Here is a 23,983-nt window from a genome sequence, read left to right as displayed (position 1 = left end):
GGGGCCAGCATCGAGGCCACAGGATAATGTTCAAGATCATGTGTCACTCCCCTACTGGTACCGTGGAGTTAGATCAGCTTCAAGGCCTAGACTGATTACCGTGATCAGTCTAGTCTCCCACACTGATTATTCTGATGTGGTGCTCATCTTTTATTTGGTTTGTCAGGTTCTGAAAATACATTTAGATACAAACTTGAATACGCATGCACACATACATGCACTGTAATACTAAGCATATTCAGGCATCCAGGCATACATACACACATGCAAAGACATATACAACCATACATACATGCATAGAAATTTGTACTTTCTATGCATGTATGCATGTTAAAGCAAAAAATGTACTTCTGGATGGCTTCAACTAACGTCTCTAATTTTACCCCAAGAAGGCAGCATCCACTTCTTTTGCTCTAATTTAGGTTTTAGAAAGTTTGCTATATTTTTGAGGGTTTCAGCTAACGCCTCAAGTTATATCCCAGGATGTCCAAATCCACCTCTGTTTTAGAATTTCGCGTTAGTTTATTCTCTTTTTCTTTTTTCTTTTAGAATGGCTTTAGCTAACGTCTCGAGTCATACTCCAATATGTTGCCTTCCATCGTGGTTTAGTTTTGTTATAAGATGTTTTGCTAATGATTTTGATACATCTTGGTCTGGCTCCAGGTTAGCAAATGCTTTCCTATTATGTTTTTCGTTTCTTTATTTCGATTTAGACTTTTTTGAATTGTTTTGCCTACTGTGTCTAAACTTCCTATTTGATGTAGTTCATCTACGCTTGACCACATTGGTTGGTTATATGCATGTCTCATAGCTATATTTTATTCTTTTTGTATCCTGTTGAGATCCTCTTTTTGTATCCTGTCACGTTTTGTTTCATTTGCCCAAGCTGAATTTTCTTACATGTATAGTGGTCTTACCATTGTGTTAGTTAGGTACATGGCTTAGCAAGTTGATCCTATGTTGCCTTTTTGTCAATATTTCTGTTGACTTAATTTCTCCAGTTGAGTTTATTTCTGAGATCAAGTCCAAAAAGATCTCAATTCAGTATTTGTCTAGTGAAGACAGCGTATATGATTCTTCCTGCGTGGAGGAGGTTTTTTTAATTTGTCGCACCTTTTTTCTAGTTATTTGATTTGAAGTTTTGGTAGCTATTTCTTGTTTTCCATGTAAGTAATAATTAGCGATGTCATCTGCATATTGTGAAAATGATGTATTCTTAAATTTTGGTTTACTTACATACAGACTGAAAAAATTGGATATATTATGTTTCCTTTGGAGGCATCGGCTTCAGGCCTAAAGCTTTTAGAAAATGCTTTGTTGTATTTTACTTTTATTTGTTGGTTTCGTAGGAAGCTGTAAGTCCATTTTGTGATCCACTATGGCGTGTTAATTTGAATTTGCTTGCATATGATGCCTTCGAGATATACAGAGTAGGCTTCCTCGAGTTGAAGGCTTCCTCTACATCTAAGAAGGCAGCAGCTGTGGCATTTTTTCATTTGAAATTTGTCGCTTTTTTGTTAGCGTTAGAAGATTGTCTGTTCTGCATCTGCCAATTCTGTAAGCGCTTTGATGATCTTCGAACAGATATATTTTACAGTGATTTACCAAGTGTTCGTTTACGGTGTTTTTTCATAGTTTTCGGAGGCAGAAAATTAATGATAGTCATCTTTATCCTTTCAGCGTTTGGTGATTTTTGCCTTATTTTGACATCATTGTCGCAGTTCAAATTTTCCATTGGGCTGGTACATGTCCTCACTGTATTGATGGTTGAATTGTTTGTGTTAGGTTTTTTGTGGTTTCTAATGGTACTTGTTTTATCTTTTGATAGTTTAGTCCGTCATGTCCTGGTGCAGTATATTTAAAATTTTTTAAAATCTTTTTATGAGTTGCTGGTTTTACTTCTGATTGGTTTTTCTTCTTCAATTAGCTTGTTCGCCTTGAAGATTGTTTCTCTTATTTTCTGTGATACGAACTTCCTGCTGTCTCTAGCCTTATATATTTTTCATTTGCAAGTTTTCATTGTTCTTTTGATTTTGGTTAAGTAAATTTTTTGCAGCTTTCCAAAATTTGTTATATTTGTTTCCTTGGTTTAGTTTGTCAATGAGTTTTAATTTTTGTCTTGTTGAGTTTTTTTTTTTACTTGTTCTTCATTTCTTTTGTCAGTATAATGATCTTTTCGCAAAGTTTAGTGTTGCGTCGCGTTTTTTCTCCGTTTACTCTCAATTTGTTTTTTTTGTATCTCTGACATATTTTTCCTTCGTCAGTTTTTTTTGGTTGTTTGTAGTTAGGTTTTCGTTCACACATATGCTCTCCCTCCATATATGCCTCCTGAAAGTTCTTTTTAGTTCTATCTATGTTTTTTTTCTAAATCTTTTTTGTTGGTTATATTCCTGTTTATGTCATCTGTTTTATGCAAGATATTATTTTTTTTATTCCCATTTAACTGTTTTATGTGATTGGGTTCGTTTATCTGTGCTATGGGTGCTCAGAGTTGAGTACTGATATTTAGGGTTTTCGTTGAAGCTGTAATTTTTTTTCAAATAAGCTTGTTAATGTTGAGTTGACTAGGTGCTCATCCAGTGTTCCACAAGCTATGTGCATGGGTTTGTAATTGTTTAGCATTTTATAGTTTTCCTCGTCCGGCCAAGGCTCATTTATTTTTTCGGTTCCGTTAGTGAGTTGGTCATTGACACAAACAATTGGGTGTTGTATTTTGATGTCACCAGTAATAGAGTGGGATTCGTTGTTTGGTGTTTTGTGATTAATTCTGTTTTTTTAAATTGTGGTAATACAATGATGTTTTTTATGAACAGTACAACTGTTTTTATAGTAAAATATTTTTGTCTTCGTTTGCTTTTTGATTCGTATTTTTTCGTTTCTATATTATCCTTTCTTTTTCTATATAAATCGTGTATTTAAAGCTAAGGTATAACCTTCTAATATGGGGTACTCTTTCTTACCTAACTTGGTTTTGTTGAGGCATGCCGTGTCCGCTTGTGTTTTTTCCAGTATATCTAATATTTGTATTTCGTTTTTGTTTAATGCGCGACTTTTTAGTTGCGTGACAGTTGCTGTTTTTGGTAATGCTTAGTTTTCTTTTTCATTCATACATTTTGATTCTGTTTTTTAAATTGTTCTTCTTGTACAATTATTGCAAGTTGTTTTTTGTTTCAGCGCTTTGTGTTCTGGTTTTTAAGTCTGTTGTCATTAGGCTTATTTAGTTTTTGTATCTCATTTTTCCTTCATCTTCTTTCAATTTGTTCTTTTTGAAAACTTCAAATAAAACTTTTGTAATGTCTTCTCGGACTGTTTTTTCTGGTTCTCTCTGGTTTTAAAAATTTCTGAAGATTTCTTGAGTTTTCTCTGGTTTCTAAAACTTTCTAAAATTTTCTCTGGTTTTCTCATTTTGTATTATTGTAGTTTTCAATTTGCGCTCAATTGGTCAATCAAAGTAAAATCTCAGTTATTCATTTGCGTTTTTTTGTTATCTGCTCTATTTTGCTTTCAAGCTTGCGAAAAAAATTCTTTAGTATACTTTCGCAACGCTCATTTTGATTACAGTCTTTGATATTGTGGTTGCTCCGCATCTTGGACATCTTTATGCATTGTCGCATGTTGCTTTAATGTGTCCATGTGATACGCATTTGGTGCCCTGCACTATTTTTTGGTTGCTGTTTTTACGGTTCCCATTTGTGTTTTTGCAGGCACAATTAATGTTCATCAGTTCCTTGGTATCATCGCAGTCAATTGAATGTTGATTTAGACTCTTGAGAATTCAGGTTTTTAAAGAAAATTTTTGAAAGATCGGACCGTTTTTCAATAAAGTCTTGACATATTGCCAGTTTTATTGTTAATGTTGAGATTAGAATTTCTAAAGTAATTTGTTTTTTTTTCAGAAAACGCGGTAATTTCCAATAATTTTAGCCAGGGGAATTGTTTTGGCGATGAAAAAATTGAAGTATCAATTCATCTTGCTAAGAGAAAGCAACAGGTCCTTGCGACAGAAAAGCCTTCTGATGTATGGAATTTCTTTTTTGATAATTGGAATATAAAACAGGAAAACAAATTGAAACGAACGTCACATCAGCATCAGTTTCAGCAATTTAAAGTTGTACCGAATTTCAGGCTGTCATAAAATTCAAAAAATCAGTAAGTTTGCTCTGTTATTGCAAAGTTATAGAAAAGGTTCCAGAAGGTTTTCAAAAGCAAATTTATGAAGAAATTTGAAATTTAGTTTTTGTATCTCATTTTTCCTTCATCTTCTTTCAATTTGTTCTTTTTGAAAACTTCAAATAAAACTTTTGTAATGTCTTCTCGGACTGTTTTTTCTGGTTCTCTCTGGTTTTAAAAATTTCTGAAGATTTCTTGAGTTTTCTCTGGTTTCTAAAACTTTCTAAAATTTTCTTGAGTTTTCTCTGGTTTCTAAAACTTTCTAAAATTTTCTCTGGTTTTCTCATTTTGTATTATTGTAGTTTTCAATTTGCGCTCAATTGGTCAATCAAAGTAAAATCTCAGTTATTCATTTGCGTTTTTTTGTTATCTGCTCTATTTTGCTTTCAAGCTTGCGAAAAAAATTCTTTAGTATACTTTCGCAAGGCTCATTTTGATTACAGTCTTTGATATTGTGGTTGCTCCGCATCTTGGACATCTTTATGCATTGTCGCATGTTGCTTTAATGTGTCCATGTGATACGCATTTGGTGCCCTGCACTATTTTTTGGTTGCTGTTTTTACGGTTCCCATTTGTGTTTTTGCAGGCACAATTAATGTTCATCAGTTCCTTGGTATCATCGCAGTCAATTGAATGTTGATTTAGACTCTTGAGAATTCAGGTTTTTAAAGAAAATTTTTGAAAGATCGGACCGTTTTTCAATAAAGTCTTGACATATTGCCAGTTTTATTGTTAATGTTGAGATTAGAATTTCTAAAGTAATTTGTTTTTTTTTCAGAAAACGCGGTAATTTCCAATAATTTTAGCCAGGGGAATTGTTTTGGCGATGAAAAAATTGAAGTATCAATTCATCTTGCTAAGAGAAAGCAACAGGTCCTTGCGACAGAAAAGCCTTCTGATGTATGGAATTTCTTTTTTGATAATTGGAATATAAAACAGGAAAACAAATTGAAACGAACGTCACATCAGCATCAGTTTCAGCAATTTAAAGTTGTACCGAATTTCAGGCTGTCATAAAATTCAAAAAATCAGTAAGTTTGCTCTGTTATTGCAAAGTTATAGAAAAGGTTCCAGAAGGTTTTCAAAAGCAAATTTATGAAGAAATTTGAAATTAGGTTGATTTTTTTCATGAAGAGAAACATCAGATAAAATAAGCAGTTAATGCATTTATTAATGGGCTAAAATAATCTAGGCTTGTATAGTAGAGAACTCTTCCAGGGATAACTTTTTGCTGACCTCTTTAAAGAAAATTCTTTTGTTGTTATTGTCGAAATTGCTTGTTGTTTTTCTTGTTTTAATTTTATTTTGACGACGTTGAGTATGGGAAATTCGCTATACAAAATGTGAGATATCATAAAGATAGTAATGTGTTCGTTTGCTTGTCGTTGAGATGTACAATCAGCTGTCGGTGGAAATATATGCATTGATCTTTCTCGAAATCGTTGGAGGGAACAAATTTTTAAGTCAAGTGGAGTACTGATGCCATTTCAAATGCAGTCTTCGAGATTTTTTTCATTTTTGCCTATAACTACTGTTCTTCTCTAAAATTTTTATTTTTTCCCATCATATAAACTTGGATAAAACTAATTCAAACTCTTTAAAATTGGCAATTGGGCATTTAAGCAGGGATATTCAAAAGAGGGCAGAATTTCAAAGAAAAAATATACTCTTTGGCTCCGAAAACGTAAGAAAAATACATGCTTCAACTAACAATTTCAATTACATTTCTGCAAACCAATTTTTGTGTTGGTCTTTTTAGCCCCGAAACTGCTTAGGGGCAGAAAACGTACACTGATTTCACCACAAGGGTGGTTTTAATATGTAGGTTTGCTATAATGGGAATAAAACCCAAATTTCCGCAACCTCTCACATTTTGTTAACCACTTAAATCTGTTTTCATCAGTTTTATTTTTGTTGTCACAATTTTTACTCGTGTTTTGAGCCAATTTTCGCCAAATTATTTGCAGAAATTAATGCTTATCAAAAAATATGTCAAATATGTAGATAAACTGTAGGGAAATGCTTTTTTTGGTGTTAACTCGACGAATCGCGAATTTGAAGAACCTTGATGGTTGCACACAAATCCTGCATGATATTAAGTTTTAACTTTAGACTCTTTTTAAGAAATCTTGTGAAATTTTCCAATTAATCTCAATAAAGTTCTGTCAAAAATTGTGAGGGAGATTGGATCTATAAGTTTTACACAAAACAGAGAATGTCCTGCTGAAAATCTTCTAATGTTGATCAGATCCTTGGAATCATTGCAGTCCATTTTAAAATTTAATTTTGGTTAGACTCTTAATAATTCAGCAATACAAAAGGTATAAAGTTTCTCAGAAGAAAAAATGTGAACGATCATAGCTTGCAATGCAGTCTTGACATGTTACCAGTTCTATTGCTAATCTTTCTAATCGTTACAACGCGGTAGGTAACGATAATTTTATCCAGTGAAATTGTTTTGGTGATGAAAAAATTGGAATTTCAATTCATCTTACTAAATGAAAGCAACAGGTCCCTGCGACAGAAAAACATTCTGATTTATGGCAATTTTTCTTTTGATTTTTGGAAAGTAAATTGGGGGAAAAATGCAAAAAAATGTTACAACAGCATCAATTTCAGCAATTTGAAATTGAACCAAAAGAGAAATAGGCTACTTCACAAATTTTGTTTGTCAACTTAACACGGAACCTATAATTTTGATTTGAAAAATTTCAATTGGAAAAAGCTGTAAAATGTCATTTGGAGTTATTAATATGTTTTTTATTAGAAATATCATTTAAATGCGGAACATGATCTTATCTCATTCAAAAAGACAGCAACGGGTCCCTGCATCAGAAAGGCAGAAGTTTATTTTTGAGTTTTGAAAAACCCCAAAATAAATTAAAACAAATGTTACAAGAGCATCCCTTTCAGAACTTTAAAATTGCACCGAAAGGAGCATAAGGTACTTCAGAAGTTTTATTCACATTCCACACAGCACACAACTTGTAATATTCATTTGAAATTTTTCGCTAAAAAATGGAATGTTAATATCTTTTTTGTGTAACTGAATAATTTTGACGCCACATGTTTTTAGAAGACCCACGTTTAATTAAACTGGACAAGAAGGTAATTATTATAAAATTTTTGCAATTACCCCTAGTACAAGCTCTGCATCAACATTAAAGTTAAGAAGTTATGGCGCAACATTGGCAGATGCTACTGCGTGAAAGTGTTATTGAAAAAAAAATATAAAAAGGGCAGGAGATGCTGTCGCCGGCGTTTATAAAGTGGCTAGGATTTAAAGTATGCCAGGGTTGAGACCTATTGGTTACCTTTTAGGACTTTGTAGGTTTCATACAAAAGATGATTAACTTTTAAGAACTTGCAAGTCGTCGGCTGCTTAACTTGTAAGAACGTACAAGCCGAAAGACTAACTTGTAGGTATCTTTACAAGCTGATTCTTAACAAGTTCAGTTCTGATTGTTTCACTCAATTCAATGTTTTATGTTTTTCAGGGGAAAAAGCATGAGAATTAGTTGCTCTCTTTGTATAACATATTACACTGTATTGTGACGTAAGTTTGTAAAACATTTTTTTTCAATATTATCAACTTAAGAGATCTTTTTGCAAATCATTAAAAATTGCTAGATATCAATAGAATTTATCCTTTACTTTTCTCCGCTATAACTTTTACCGCAAGGAAATCTTTTAGAGACCGGTTTTTTAAGAATGTTCTTAAAAATGTCTTCCTCTTCATGTTTTTGGTTAGATTTTCAAGTTATTTTGCCAATAATTTTTCGCAAAAAAATTACATTACACTTCAATTTTTTTATGCTACTTTTTTTGATTTCATGGTTTCGGCTCACATTTTTTCAGAATTATATTTTTTGTTTGGAACATTTTGTTTTTTTTTTCAAAAATTCATAGGAGCGCCTTACGCATATTGTATATTTATCATGCGCAAATCTCAATTTAGAATACAAATCTGCACATTTGCAAGAAATAGTTCTCCTTACAAGCTCTTTCGGATGCTTCTTGTCCTTTTGTCGATGCGCAGATTACGTGTTCGTTCAAATCTTGCTACGATTTAATGATTTTCGTTACAGATTAGGCAAAATGGCTAACTTATGTTTTAAGAACTTGCGTAGAATTAAATATTTCAATAAGAACATGCAATTTGTAAGACACATGCAAGTTGAGTGGTTAATTTTCAAGAGCCTTGCAAATTTTAAAAACTTGGAAATTATACGGAGAAAAAATTGTAAGTTATTACAGGTTGAACATTCGAAGTCAACCCGGATAGCCAGAATGCACCCCAAATATTTTTATGAGGCCGATGAGAAAACTGGTTACAAATATTAACTCTTATTTTCTTTTCAGAACCAGAAATCAGGTTCTGCGAATCGTTCAAGGGTGAACAAAATATCTGCGGTGTGATGAATTGCGCAGAATGCGAACGAGGAAAATGATGTGTGTGATTGGTGGTTGCAATTAGAGATAGGTAGCTTTGAAGTTGAGAAAGGTAGGCATAAATTGAGGAATTAAAGGCAACCAAATCGACATAACTTCACTTGGGTCTAGTCTGAGAGAGAATAAAGAGAGAGAACAAAGGCTGAGAGGGGAAATGGTGGAAAAGTCGATCAGCTGTTTGAAGTGTAATGAAAACCCTCTCAGACATGAAAGAACTGAGATTGTTCATCACTTCCTAATACAGCTTAATTCTCTCTCACGTTTATTGAAAAGCAAAATGGTGGAAACCCTTCTTGTTCTTTGTCAAGCTGTAAGGGTACGAATCAGTATGAGAATATAAGCGAAAAAAGGGGCAAAGTGGGGGTAAAATTTAAGTTCATAAATTTCAATTTTTCATGTTACAGTTAGCCCTGCGTTAAGTTACATCTCTGTGGTTATATGAACTCAAATCAAAGAGCGTTAAATTATATAACAAAATGTTGAATAATTCTATTTAATTGAAATACATTTTTTTCGCCAAAAAGTTTAACTTCTTTTTGAAATTAGAGAAATTTAGGGATCACAATAATTACCTTATGATAGCCGGAAGTAGATACCTCGGAATTGTTTTAAACAACTGATATTAACAAAGACTTTTAGGGCGCGGTTACTGATGGAGAAAAAAACCAGCATGTCACGCAAATCAGTGAAAAGAAACTATACATATTCCTATGACATGCAAGATAATAATTATTTCCTTGACATTCGTCTAACAAGATCTTGTAAAGATCTTGGAACTGTATCCTGTGGTCCCCAGTGAACAAAATTATCGTTTTCATGACCAATGTTTGATGAAACCGCCAATTCGTTTTTTATTAATAATGGCTTGCAGAACCTGAACCTAGCCATTATCAATAAAATATATCATTAGAAAGCTGGAAATTTAGAAAAATATAAATTAGAAAGCTGGAGATGTCTATAGTAGAGGTGGTTTATGTTCCACAACAGGACGGAATAGAAGAAAAATTTACTAAATTTGTATTCGTAAACATGATTACTCTTTCATAAAAATCAACTCATAATAAAATGCTATTAAAGGTACGAAAAAGTTTTGAAGTTTCTTAGAACAAAATGTGAAGGCTCTATCAAGATACACGAATTTTTGCTTCAATAGAAAAAAAATGTAACTTCAACTCAATCCTTGATATTATCAAAAAATAAATCAGTTCAGTTGGCCGAAAAGAAAATAGCTCAAGTCTTAAATTTATTTTGGTTTAATCACTAAACATTAAATATTATGTTGGTTAAACATTAGACTTGAGAAAACCCCATGAAGATCAAAACTTTTGAAGAAAAATAATTTAGAAAAGAGTTTTTATGAAACCAGAAGAAACATTGTGGATTCAATTTTACAATGGCAATACACTTCGGATAATGTAACATTTCACACAAAACAACGACAAATTTGAGAGACAGTTAATCAAAGTTGAAAAAATGTGAAAGGAGCTGCTAAGAGTTTCGCCAGCTATTGTTTGTGGATATTAAAATTTAATGGAAAATTATTGGAAAAATAGATCAAAAATTGCCCCAAAATCAATAAAAAGTTATAAAATTATTTTAAACGTTTTCAAATATTCTCTCCTACTTAAATTCAATTGCTGTAAGACAATTATTTCAATGAACACAATTTTCAAATATTCTCTCCCACTTAAATTCAATTGCTGTAAGACAATTATTTCAATGAACACAATTTTCAAATATTCTCTCCTACTTAAATTTCAAATATTCTCACCTAATTAAATTCAAATGTTTTCTCCTACTTATTTATTTTTCCTAAGTACGTTTTCAAATATTCTCTCTTACTTAAATTTAATTTTTTGTCAGACCATTTTTTCAGTAAACACAATTTTCAAATATTTTCAAATATTAACTCCTATTTTAATTTCAAATATTTTCTCCTACTTAAATTCAAATATTCTCTCCTAATTAATTATTCTCTTCTAAGTACGTTGTACGTTTTCAAATAATCTCTCCTACTTAAACTAAATTGCTGTGAGACAATTTTTTCAGTAAACACAATTTTCAAATATTTTCAAAAATTCGCTCCTACTTTAATTTCAAATTTTCTCTTCTACTTAAATTCAAATATTTTCTCCTACTTAATTATTCTCTCCTAAGTACGTTTTTAAATTTTCTCTCCTACTTAAATTCAATTGATGGTAGGCAATTTTTTCAGTGATCTAAACACAGTTTTCGGTTAACAGAAAAATGCTGACTTGAGATCTTTCTTCATAATTTATTTAGACCTGTCCATATTTGTAATTAAATTGTGTATGATTAGTTATTTGAGGTGTTGAATCAAAAGTAAATTGCTAGGAAATTTACTCAAGTGTTCCGTTGTAATATAAAAAAAGGTTTTTGATGATCAAAACATTTTTTATTCCCAGGTTCAAAATAACTTTTTTTCTGTTCCAAGTGTTGTGAATAAACAATAAAATACATTTTTCGTTAGTCCTATGCATCATTGATTTTACTAAAAGTGTATTTTAACTAATACATTTTTTTGCTTGCGACATCTAGTTAATTGTAAGAGTATTGGGTTTCATTATATAACGGTTTTTATTTTTTTAATACACCATTTTTAATACATTGTTTCTTACAGCATGACCTTTTAATAAGCAACCAATATAAATTCTATTTTATGAATAATCATATTTTTGAGGTGGTCACTGATAAAAAATTTTACTCTGCAAATAGTTTCACTAGCCTTTTATGTGCCACTCATCACTTGTCACTTGTGACCCAGAATAGAATTTTTTTATTAGAATGTTAGCCCATTTTTTGAAAAAAAATTCAATGCGGTTCTGTTCAGCGCCTTTATGTTCCTATTTCCACCCTTTTCCTGCCAAGTCCACGCAACCTTGGACTTCCACGCTATTTTCCGAATGATGCCTGACATCATGGATCTTCCAAGCAGCGTTTTCTTCGAATAGCCAAACGGGCTCAAAAAGACTGCAATTACAATTTTAATTAGTGCTGTATCATTTACCTTTTATTACCGATGCAGAACCTTAGGGATTTTGTCGAGATCTTGTGTGAATTGCAGAGTAAAAAATGTTTTTTTTTGTTTTTCATTTAAAAGTCAAAGAAGACAGTTGAAATACTGCAAAAACAATTTTAGGCGTAATAAAAAGTTTTCTGATATCTTGGCAAGATCATGACAAATTCTTCCAAAGTCTTGCCTCAATTTCTCCAAGATCTTGCATGCGTGAAGTCGTGCATTGGGCAGTGAAACATTATTTAAAGATTCTTCGATTGAAGCTAAAACTGCACCATAGTCAAATGTATAGAGATGAATTAACTTGGAAATCCACTTTTTAAAGCATTAGTTTATAATTTATCTAAAGCAAAGCAAACAAACCATATGAAAAACTGAAGTCTATCAATGATAAAGTATAGTATCTTCATAGTTCCAAGAAAGTCAAAATGTTTGTTGTTGTTTGTACATTTTTGTCATCTTCCGTCAATTGATCGTTTTGCGGTAATCCACTGAGGCAGAAATTCGTAGCGAGGACAGAACTACTGAAAAAGAAATTAAATTTATTTCCGAATTAAATAATTTTTAGATAAATTTAAAAATATTTAAAATTTTTGAAATTTTTGCACCTGATACAGTTGAAAAAACGTGCAATTTCATCATTACACGTTTGGTTGAGCTCTCATCTGATATTTATTTATAATACAGAAAATGTTGCTATGATTATTTATGATTATCAGGATGACTGTTTTGAACTAGGTGATTGAATTATGCTCACATTATTTGATACAGCCAGAGAAAAAATCCCGGACTTAATATAAGTCAAATCATTTTTCAATTGTTTTCAGCAATCAGCGAAAGGTATCTTACCTTGTTGTGGCGGTTCTATGATATACCGTGTTGGGTTGTAACAAATCCCGGGTCAACAAACATGCGATCCACACTTCATCCCGCCGCCAAGTTAAAATATTATTATTATTATTAAAAATAATAGTACTGTTAGTTTCATATGTAATCCTTTTTTTCAAAAAAAAAAAAGAAAATTAAGAAAATTGGCAATGTCCGTCGAAACATAATTGCTCTTGGGAACGTAAAAAGAAGTCAATATAAGCACTGAGCGGCATATTAGTTAAACTTCCAGAAGAACATAGTTTCTTTTTTGTTTTTGTACCAGTTTGAAAGGTAATGCAACAATGAAAGAAAAACAGGCAGACATGATTGTTGTGGAAAAATGTTTGCATTTTTTTTTAATATGATTGTAACCATTTCAGGATTTAATCTACAATTAATTTTGTTTATAAATATATTGGTTTCAAAAAAAACAAAGGTTTCAAAAACATTTTGTTCTATTTTTTATTTGGATTAGAGCAAAACAATCGGATCGCCGTTTTTCTTGAAATGAATAACTTGGAAACACATTTTTCCAGTTTCTACTGAGTCACAATAAACAGGGAACATTGCTTTTTCATCACGGCGTGTGAACATCTGATCTCCGATATTTTTTAATGGAATTCAAATGATTTTAACACACATTTTTTCTCTCAATATTTTTTGTGATTTGCAATTCTCTGCAACTGAATGCTGTGCTTCTGAAAGTTCTTTTGTTTTTTTTGAATGTGTGCGTGTGCGGATTTTGCAAATGCTTTTTTGCAGTTAATGGCAACTTTAAGCACTATGTTAAATAATACGTAGAGGACAAGTTATTTGTAAAGATTACGCTTTTTACTCTAATTTTATTCCTAATAGAACTTTGATTCTTTAGGTGAGAGTCGAATTAGCGGTGTCATGACAGTTTACCCAATTCCATTGAACCCAACCTGCCATTTTAGCCAATGCCATTTTACCCAAAGCCAATGTTGATTTACCGTATTTTTAAAATTTCCAGAACAACTATTGAGCCGAGTTTATAATTAAATGGCCCATGGGGCTTGATATGAAACTATCACACCCGATCATGGAATAAAAAAACGAAAAGATCAAAGAGCATTCGGTAAGTCGGCATCGGGTATAACGGTTTAGGGTAAAAAGGCTTAGGTTAAAATGGCATGTTGGGTAAACGGCATTGGGTAAAAACACATCGGTTAAAATGGCATGTTGTGTAAAACGGTATTGGGTAAAATGGGATTGGTTAAAATGGTGTTGGGAGAAAAGAAATTGGGTAAAATGTCATGAAACCGAACAATGAGGCTCGGTAATGTGCGTTTGCACATAATGTTCCGAACCAGCTCATCCAAATTTTTGATTTATTTGGCTACCAAATGAGAAAGAGATAGAAGGCATTTCAAAACATACGCATCGTTAAAAAATCACCAATGGAATAGATTAATGCAACTTTGAAGAGCCGATTAAACTCGCTGATAGGACTACTAGAAAAAACTATCAGAAAAATCGAATAACAAACATAAATAACGACCAAAGTCGATATCTTTTTTTAAAAACCATGAAATCAAAATAGCATCAAATAAAACCTATACAAAATAAATGGTCCTATAGTTCATTAGAAAAAAATATTGAAGTTGTCCTCAATCCGACGGGGTAACAGATTGACAAACTGATAAAAAAAGGAGCAAAAAGACGTTTCTTTTTTGACAAAAATCAATTTCAAAGTCACTAAAATCATTATTTTAACTGAAATTGCTTAAATGTTCCGTTATGTTTGCATATGAAGCAATTGAGATCTATCTTTATCCAGCGTACGTCAAAAAACTACAAAAAGAAGGACAAAGACCGCAAAACTGAAAAGCTCAAACTTTGAGCAAAAAATAACGTGAAGTTCTTAAAACCTCTAGTTTGTTTTATAAAAACATTGAAATTCTTCAGTTGCGCAATTTTCGAAAGCCAATGGACCTATCATTAATGTTATAAATTGAAAGGAAAACAAAAATCCTATATAAGGTACAAATATGTAAAACTCACAAATGTTCTATGAAATCTCGTAGTAACAAAACGAGAAACCAATGGGGGAAAAACCGTTTTAAAGATTAATGTATAGCTCACAGGAAACAGTTTGTGACCTGCCTTCACAGACACCAAGTTACAAATCAAGCAAAAATGATTTAAGAAATTGGCGAAGCTGAAAAACCCAAATGTTTTGAGAACAAATAATTTCAAAGGTCATAACAGACATAAGATTTCAACTATTAGGAATGGATTTTTTTGCATCACCTCAGGAAGCCAATTGCGCATGTTAATGATGAGAGTAGGTCTCAAAGATACACAACGACAGCATATACAGGCAGAAGCCAAAATTTTACAAACAATTTTACTACATCACAGTGTTGGGGGCACTACGATTAAAAGTAGGATATTATCTGCAGGAACTCTAAGTTATCTATTGCTTCTCAATGGAATATGAAAAGGTCTTCCTTACAAAAAGACTACGTAGAAATGGCAACAAAAAATAACTCAGGAATTGAAATTTATTGTAAACTGGAAAACTTCTTACGAAATAAAAAATTTGAAGCCATCAGTCAAAACAAATCGACAACAAAGAATTCAACGTGTGGATCAAAATAAATAGTTGAGACTTCTTGTCTTTGAGGTTGAGTTTCACCTTGACCAAAGTGAGAAAAAAAAGGACAGTTGAAATTTATTTATTCTTTTAAATTCTATAGAAAGACATAAAACATTTAACTATAAACTGAAGTCGTTAAGTAGGTTCAATTATACGTCTTGTGGAAGCAAATGAAACCTATTTGATTATCAGGTGTATGTTGTGGGACAACAAAAAGAACAACAAACACCGGCAAAAGTTTGAAAAAGTCCGCTAAAATTTGAGAGAGAACTGTGTCCCAGCCCATAAATCAGATACCGTTCCGCGAAAACTATGAACAAATTCAGTTGCGCTTTTTTTATCAATGCTGAGCATTCGTCTAGCAATACAATTTTTCAATGGGACCTTTTGATAAAATGAGAATTCGACAAAGAAATAACTTAACCCTAAAAAAATGTGCAATTATAACTCGAAATTATTTTTTTGTTCAAAACTCGTAGTATCGAAAAATAAGACACCATTTGCCAAATTAAAAACCCTTAAAAACAATGCATTAAAATTCACAGAACGTGTGTTCAGGCCTGTATTTTCTTATATTACGTGAGAAGTTGAGAGAACTAAGATAAAAGAGTGGCAAATTTCAAAAATTCAGAGACATTTTCATTGAACAAATATTTTCAAAGTCATATGAAAAATTAGAAAACAACTGAAAGCATTTTCTTGGCTCATTTACAGCTCTTAGAGAATTCAATTGGATCTATGATTGGCAACACTATGTCATTGGACTACAAAAAGTAACAAATGGAAGCAAAACATTAAAAAAACCGTAAACTTTTAAGTAAACGTTTTCACAAAGCCATTAAAAACATTGAGCTTAACCATGAAACAATAATTTGTTCACTGGACCTCATTTGTTGTAAACCTCAACGTCAATAATTAAAACCTCATATGAAATTCTTGTCAGTAAATTACATAAAAAACAACAAATGCCGAAATAATTTGCTAAAAGATGCAGCGCCAAATAAAACCTAAAATTTGTGACTGTAAGGTTTCACGGTGAGATCAAGATCGGCCCTAATTTTACTGCGCGTCTAAAAAACATCAAATTGTTCAAAAGGACAAATTGTCCACTAAGTGCTGAACACATCTTATTTTAAACGAAATTTTCAGTATATCAAATATAACCTCTGAATCCAGCAAGTTTAAAGAAAGTTTAACACAAAAAACGACAATACCGAAATATTTTGAAAAAGGCCTCTCCAAATAAAACCTTTAAAATTTTTACTGTAAGGATCTATCTGAGATCAAGATCAGACCTGATATTGCTGCGCTTCTGGGAAAACACTCAATTTTTCGAATTACATCAGTTTTTAAACAAATATTTCCAGTATAAAAAAATAAGTAATGCATTTTGTATAAATATCGAGTTTGGGTTTGCAAAAACTAACTGGCAAAAAATATTTCCAGAAGCTCTTAAAGCCAGAGAGGGTAAAACTAGCTCTTTTTTGAGCATGCGAAGTATATGTACGCAGTTTTTAGATGTCTACGTCCAGCAAGTTTAAAGAAAGTGGGCTAAAGATGCATATTTTGTCCTTTTGACGGAAAAAGTGTGAACTTTAAAAAAAATGCACAAAATATAGCTTCAAAGTTCGGATCGAGCAATTCAGCAACCCTCTTCTATCTTTGGGGATTACAACAATGACACTTCCGCTGACAATTTTATTTAATTTTAGCGAAATTGGCGAAGATTTGGTAAAAGAAGTAAAAAATGTGAAAAAAAAAACAACTGAATTCCGTCTGGTATTCACAAAACTTAAAATCCCGATAACTCCCTGTAAAAAAATCGAACTTTGAAAAATCTGTTTTATTCCATATTTTTTGCGCTAGACGGACTTTCTAATGATACCACTCACAACTTGTACGATGATTATATCGATCGGGCAAATCTGACTGAACAAAAAAACGCATTCCAGTATATAGTTCCTCCCCCATTAAAGTGAGCCGAAGCAATTAGCACATTCAAAGATATTGGAATTTACTTGCCATATTGGTTGTTAATTACCTCTTAATTGATTTGATCATCATATGGCATAATAAACAGCATAGCGTAAGTGGAATCTGATTTGAAATGCTTTTCCCCATGTTTTAAGTGGACTTTTTGTCAAAATTGCTCAAACGTAAATCAATTACTTCAGCGTATCGCCAGAAGGATTTATTTAGAGTTTCTTGTTTGAAACTTTAAACACATTAAGAAACGTTTAATTTCTTAAATTTGTCTGCTTGTTAAAAAATTATCATGCGTATAAACCAGCTTTGTTTAAACTCGGATGTGTGTTTAGTACTTATATCTTCCTAGTTCTCTGCAACAAAACAAAACTCAGCGCTTATTGTTTCCTAATGATGGTCAATCAGCTTTCTCTGCACTATTTTTATCAATTGTATTTGTTCCACAACTGGATTTGGTCGATTTTCGGATAATCAAACCATATGTAAAGTTATTACAAGAAACGAGATAAGCAGATTGATTGTATGAGAAATCATAAAACACTCTCTAAAAGATATGATGCCAATATATTGGAAACTTACAGCTTGTTTGGGTTTTTGTCTTCCCTTTCCATCCATTCGAAACTGACGAAGTTGAAGCTGTGGAAGTTGCTGAAACATTACAGAGAATTATTTAAACGAAGTAAATGTCATAAATTAGAGACGACAGTTTACTTGAGATTACTGTTGGCGTCCAAAATTGTTTATACCAACCCTGCCATTTTTTTGGAAAACCCTTGTAAAACTGAACTCAGTACTGAAGAAAAAATTTTATTATTAACAAAGCTTTTGAAGCGATACTGAGGTTAAAAGTTCTCAAATTTTCTTTTTTTGTCAGGTTTCATGTAAATTAAATTATTTACTTTCAAAAGGTGGAAATTATTTATAGTTTAGATTAAATAGTAAGATAGATTTAGATCTTCTCTCAGAGATTCAACAGACTAAATTTAAGAGACAGCTAAAATCGATTGATATAAATCGGTATTTTTTGAATATCCCTTAATTTCAAATTGATTTTCAATTCAAGTTTTTCGCTATTTTCTTTTTTAGAAAAAAGAATGCAACAAGTATTCGCACTTATGCTGTTCAACCTATTCATTATGAGTTTACGTCACGACGTAAATCGAGATGCAATTCTTTATAACCAAATTTTAAAATTTTAATTTTTCAGTTTTTATTCTTTAACTAGCGCACACAACAAATCCTCCTCGATGTTTTATTTGTTTGTTTTTTAAAAAAAAAAAAAATTTACGCCACTATGAAAATTACAGGCCTTGAATTTTCATCAATATTTTGACTGTTTCATAAAAGTATCTTTAATTATTACCAAGGTCAATGTTAAATTACATAAATAAAATATTTCAGTTCATGTCTCAGCGGGTGTAGAGACTTCAATCAAATTTCGACCAAAAATGCTCAAGATGGCGCCATAAAAGGTCTGAACTCGATCAAAAAAATGTTACAAAATATCGGATTACTACTAGAAAATAGCTCCAAAAGGCCGGAATTAGCTAAACTGTCCTGTGAAATTCGGATTATTTCTTGCAGTTTCTCGACCCCGTGAGACATATTTAGTGATGAAGAGTAGTTCACGCTTACGTATTGTGCGGCAGTTGTCGTAGAGAGTTCTGTCAATGTAAGGAGGCTCATCTGACGAGTCTCCACAGTCGTCATGGCCATCACACACCTCAAAAATGGACATATAAATATAGGATATAGTAAAATATTGAATAATGGTCGCTATGCATCTGGTCTCAACAGCTGGCTGGCCGTTAGAAGTTTCTGGAAATAGGAGCGGAAAGAAAGAGTAAAAAAGAATTTTTGTAACCGATACTTTACCAATTCTTAATTGTTTTCTTACTTTCTTAGAAAAACTTAAACGTAGTTTATTAATGTTGTTGAATGAAAGAGCGAGACCGATGTTCCTCCTATGTTTATCCTGAAGGATGGTTAAAATATCAATCATAGGAGTTCATATTAAGGCAGAGGTGGACGGGGGGGGGGGGGGTTCACAAAATTATCCCGACAAGAAGCAATTTATGCAGTACGGTCAGTAGCGATGGGCTCATTACCTTGGTCATGTTGAGACATATTTTGGGTTTGTCGTGGCACTGGAAGAGTGACTCATCCTCACAGCCACAGTTCATCTCGTCATGCCAGGCTGACCCATCAGTGGGGAGGTACGGGACCACCACCCCAGTCATGCTCTTCACCTCCTCAGGAGTCATTTTACAATCTATCTCCCCATCGCACACCTAGCATACCACATCATCACATGCTATATAGATAATGTAACATAAATAAGTACATGTAATATCTAAATAAAGATAAATAATTTGAGCATAACATAGACAGGCTGAGATAGGGGATATATACCCTTAATTTACAGTCGAGGACTTCTCCAACGTCTACCTATTGATAAATGATCATGAAGGAAACAAGGTGTTGCCTGCTCATTGATTATTGTCCGGATGCGTCTGATCATGGCTGATCAATGCTGAATGCGTGTTACAATGACTGAATTTGGATGGGTGAGATCATGCTCGAATAGGAACTCAAACTGGGAAGCAATAATCTTGTATATCGATCAGTTACAATACCAAAACACTATTTGATTCAGGAACAAATTGTTTCTAAACAAACGCTGAAAGTGATGAAAAAGGAGGGAAGGGAAACGGCGCCAAAATCATACTAGCTTACAAAAAACAGAATTAACATGATTTGAGATAATTTTCCGATAGTTAGTTATTTCATTTTATGTTAGATTTGTATTTCTGGAAAACTGTGCGGGTTGGTTTGGTCCGAGCTTTATCAAAACTATTCCTATAAATAATTGTTTTACTTGCTTTTGTAATATTTGATATTTCTAATTATGCCACTGTTTGTCCCAAGCCAGGTGTTGGGGGCGCATCATTAATTTAATAACTTGTTTAAATTCCTTATAATACTTTATGCTCAAAAGACTTGAGCTCGAGAAGACCAAGTGAATTTGATAATATCATTTGAAATTATGGTGCTTAATTTCGAGCAGATGGTTATTTGTCGTTGCAAGCATCCGTTTTTTTTGGATGTTGATGAAGGTCAATATTTAGTTCAGATTGATTGCAAATTGTGAAACCCCGAATGAAAAGCAGGAAAGAACAAACAAAATAATGTTGAAAACCGAAGAAATTTTTCCGAAAGAGTAGTTGCTATTTCATGTTCATTTTTAGATTTGTACTGTTTGCACGCCCAATGTTTCTATGCCCCTACTTAGAAACTATGTATTGTTAACTAGCACGTTACTATGCAACACCATAGCTCGTGCCCATGTGTGCGTAAAATTTTAATGCCCAATAAGATGGGGCGTCAAAATAGAAAAATAGAGGAGTTCCTTAGTGTTTTGACAAATTAAGCTTAACTGAAATCCTCATTCATTCTCGTATAAAAAAGAATTTAAAAATTTTGCAAGTAAAAGGTGAAGAACTGTGCATTATCTTACAACATTATTTGCATATATTTTGAAAGATTAGGAAATCAAGCTGTGTTGCTGCTGACTTGAATTAGTTATTTTTTAACTTCTTCAGGAATGAATGTAGGATGTTATGGTGTTAAATTCAGACCGGAGCGCCAATTATGTCGATACTGGAAAATTTTTAACAGCTGCAATTTTTCCGCACTTCATAGTTGCTATATAGAGTACCCATTAGTGCTTCCAAAAACACCAGAATTAAGGAGCTGGGTGTATCAAAACTAAAAGTTCTAGATTTAGACCCAGCATTTGTGTCTTGTCTCCATCTTAGTCGTTTCCCCACATTTTTCGGGAGACATGATTTACTCTAAAAACCACTGTAAATTTGAATCCATTGTTGCAACGTTCAAATGTTTTTTGTTTACATTTTGAATGTTGAGGAGGTGTAGAATTACCGATAAATCCATATTTTGAAGAGAATTCGTGCGCAATGCACAAACGGACTAATCTAACAAAACCTAGCCGGCATATTGCCAAAAATTAGCCGCGATAGATGCTTGTGGCTAAAACCACTAGTCCTTTAATAGACCACTAGACTTTTAGGGTTAGATTCGGACTGTCATTTTTATGAGACACATAAGCTCTATAAGTAGAAGTCCTTAAGAGGGCTTTTCAAAATTAATATTCGAAATCAAAAACTCAAGACTCTTATAATCAAGAATTAGGGAATATATTTTTGGCACTACTTAGATGCAAAATATCGAGTTCAGAAGTCATTTTATTGAGTGTGGTGCGTCACGCAATGAACTAAAAAAAACAAAAACGCGGGCGCAGGGTAAGACGAAACAAAAATCAGTTAGACGAAGTAAAAAACCAAAACAGGACAAGTCCTGACGTACAAATCAAAAAATTTGTATTGACTAAACCAAAAATTAGACCTAGAATGGACATTAAGTGATTTCGGAAAACCACTTCTAAAAAAACAGATAAAAAACAACAAATACAGAAAAACAGAAAATCATTGTCAAAAAACCGCTAGCAAGAACAAAAAACAAGAAATGTGAATTTGATCATAACTAGGATTAGAAACTAGGCCTAGAATGAACTATGAATGGATTAGGAAAACCATTTAGAAGAAAATTCTATCAAAAAAATGGAAAAAACAGCAAAAATGAAAGTGGAATTGCCGCATGCGAACAAAAACAACCAGCGAGAAAGCAAAATTTTGTTCAAACACCGTTTTCCCACTCTAATTCAAAATTAGAGCGGAAAAATTTATCGCCACAAAACCACTCTCTTTTTCGCTCCACTTCCTGTTTCGGCTTGACCAAAATCAATACTCCGATTTGACTTCAAAAATCATGAAAATGTGTGAACTGATCTTAAAAAAACATAGCCAGAAGAATTCCGGAAACGACTCGAAGTGGAAATCCATTTAAACGCCATCCAGCAGCTCATCAGACAAAACGTGCCTCCAATTTATGATTGTCTTGAAACCAAACCATAAAACAAAAAGTAAAAACAATAAAATCAAATCTGTTTAAATATGATGAAAAAATCTGATCAAATTTTTGTTATAAATTGAGATCGCGAAATAACTATCTCTGCCAAAACTACATCATCAAAACAACTAGTACTTACTAAAACAACTTATGTGTTTTTTTAAAAAATTATATTTGAGGGCAAATTATTTTAAAAAAGCTCTTAAAAACAACTTGCACTAAAAAACTGGAAAAAGCTAATAAATTTTTAATTAATACATGAAAAACTGAAAAGTACATGAAAAACCACCAACAAAAATCAGCTTAAAATTAAAACAAAATTATAACTAAACCTCTCAACCAAAAATAAAAAAACTGCTTTAAAATGCCGCACGTGAATAAAAAATTTCGCTCGCATACAGAATTTTTTTTCACACCTCAATTTTTCGCTCTCTAGAAAAAAGCGATATGAACAAAAAACCACTCTCTTTTTGCTCCATTCTCCATTTAGTTTAGCAAAAAAATCACTCCAAATTTTTTCACGTGTTTCGTTTCCCGCTTCAAAATTCACTTCAATAAAATTGATTAAAAAAAGGAGTTCTCCAATACTCCTGTTCGAGTCGTAAAAAGAAGACAGCGCCCCAATACAATTCAAATTCTTTGAATTGTGAAAATTAGGAGCGCAATAATAGCCGCCTGGAATTGCTGACGCGGCTATTAATCAAACTAAAACAAAGTTAATAGAGATAAAATTAAGATTTAATTTTTTTATTTGTTAACTATGTTTATTGAGCATTGGAAACGGCAGTTATGTTGGATTATATTTTAACCTGGTTTTTCCAATGGTAACAAAGGAATTGAACTCTTGCGAGAATCGTGCAAGATTGTGAATTCACTCGGATGACGATGCTATTTGAAAAAAAATGAGAAACGAAAAAAAACTCAGTTTGAGAAAACTCTACAGTCAGTTTGTGCCACTCTCATTTTTTCAAAATTGTCTTGTGGAAAATGTACTAAAAGTTAAGTTGATGATATAATTCACAAGAGTAGTTCAGAAATGTTTTTTTTTGCTCGTTACTTGGCACTAGAATTGCTTAATTTGTTCATTCAAACATTGAGTTAAGTGAAACACTAATTTGGGAAAAATTTTAAAACCCTCTTTCAAGTGAATCTTGCACTTTTGAATAACCAGGGTTATTAGTCTATTAAAAATAACCTAATATAAGTATACCTAATGCATTGAAACTGACCCATGGCTCTGGTATGCACAATTGAGTGCTTGGACATATGAAGTGAGTGTCTGTGTCACAACATGGCTCACAGTTGACCTCATCCAGACAGTAGTTATCCCCCTTCTTCTTACAGTCACACTCCCCGTCACAAATATCATCCGAAGTGTAACATTCGCTGAACATGTCAGAGTCATCGCACCTGTGCTCGCATTCCATCTCTTCATAAACAAATTACAGCTTTATTTCACTTGAAAGCAAATTTATTTGTTGATAGTAGTCATGGCGACATCATAGAATGCTACCCGGGTCGAGGAGTCACCGTCATTCGACACAAAATGTAAGATAAGTGGTGAATGCAGGCAAATTTGTAAGATAAGCGGTGAATGCGGTGAAATCAGGCGGTGAATGCGGTGAAAAAAAATTATCGCCTGGTAGCGGTGAAATTACCCCCCGTAAAATTACTCCTTAATCTTACATCTTTTTGACACTTTCTTCTAAGCGGTGAATTTATGTAATTCACCTATGAAGTAAGCGGCGAACTTACGGAAAATAGCCGCATTTCACCGCTAAAATATGTAATTTCACCGCTAAAAACCGGAAATTTTACAAAAATTCACCGTGCATGTTTTACAGAAAGTAGAGTGA

General features: G+C 32.7%; 2 protein-coding genes across 4 annotated transcripts in view; one reads left to right on the top strand and one right to left on the bottom strand.

Annotated features, from left to right (window-relative positions):
• The window catches only part of LOC142344531 (ras-related protein Rab-11B-like), a 450,398-nt gene that overhangs the window by 83,346 nt on the left and 343,069 nt on the right, over window positions 1-23,983 (top strand). The gene's annotated exons all lie outside the window — the stretch shown is intronic.
• The window catches only part of LOC142344527 (SCO-spondin-like), a 76,123-nt gene continuing 64,003 nt past the window's right edge, over window positions 11,864-23,983 (bottom strand). Inside the window, exons 29-34 of one of the 3 annotated variants that reach the window (XM_075396266.1) lie at window positions 23,357-23,556; window positions 19,247-19,429; window positions 18,774-18,861; window positions 17,718-17,786; window positions 12,509-12,581; window positions 11,864-12,183 (exon numbers count right to left, since the gene is read on the bottom strand). In XM_075396266.1, the coding sequence (XP_075252381.1) occupies window positions 12,066-12,183; window positions 12,509-12,581; window positions 17,718-17,786; window positions 18,774-18,861; window positions 19,247-19,429; window positions 23,357-23,556 (731 nt within the window). In that variant the 3' untranslated portion in view covers window positions 11,864-12,065. The remainder of the gene's footprint in view (window positions 12,184-12,508; window positions 12,582-17,717; window positions 17,787-18,773; window positions 18,862-19,246; window positions 19,430-23,356; window positions 23,557-23,983) is intronic. The other 2 variants (XM_075396267.1, XM_075396268.1) reach the window with 2 other exon arrangements.

The sequence above is a fragment of the Convolutriloba macropyga genome, chromosome 8 (assembly GCF_964194025.1).
Source record: "Convolutriloba macropyga chromosome 8, txConMacr16.3, whole genome shotgun sequence".
In the NCBI taxonomy this organism is placed as follows: Eukaryota; Metazoa; Xenacoelomorpha; order Acoela; family Convolutidae; genus Convolutriloba; species Convolutriloba macropyga.
Note: the sequence above shows the minus strand (reverse complement) of the source record. Positions and strands in the feature narration are given on the sequence as shown.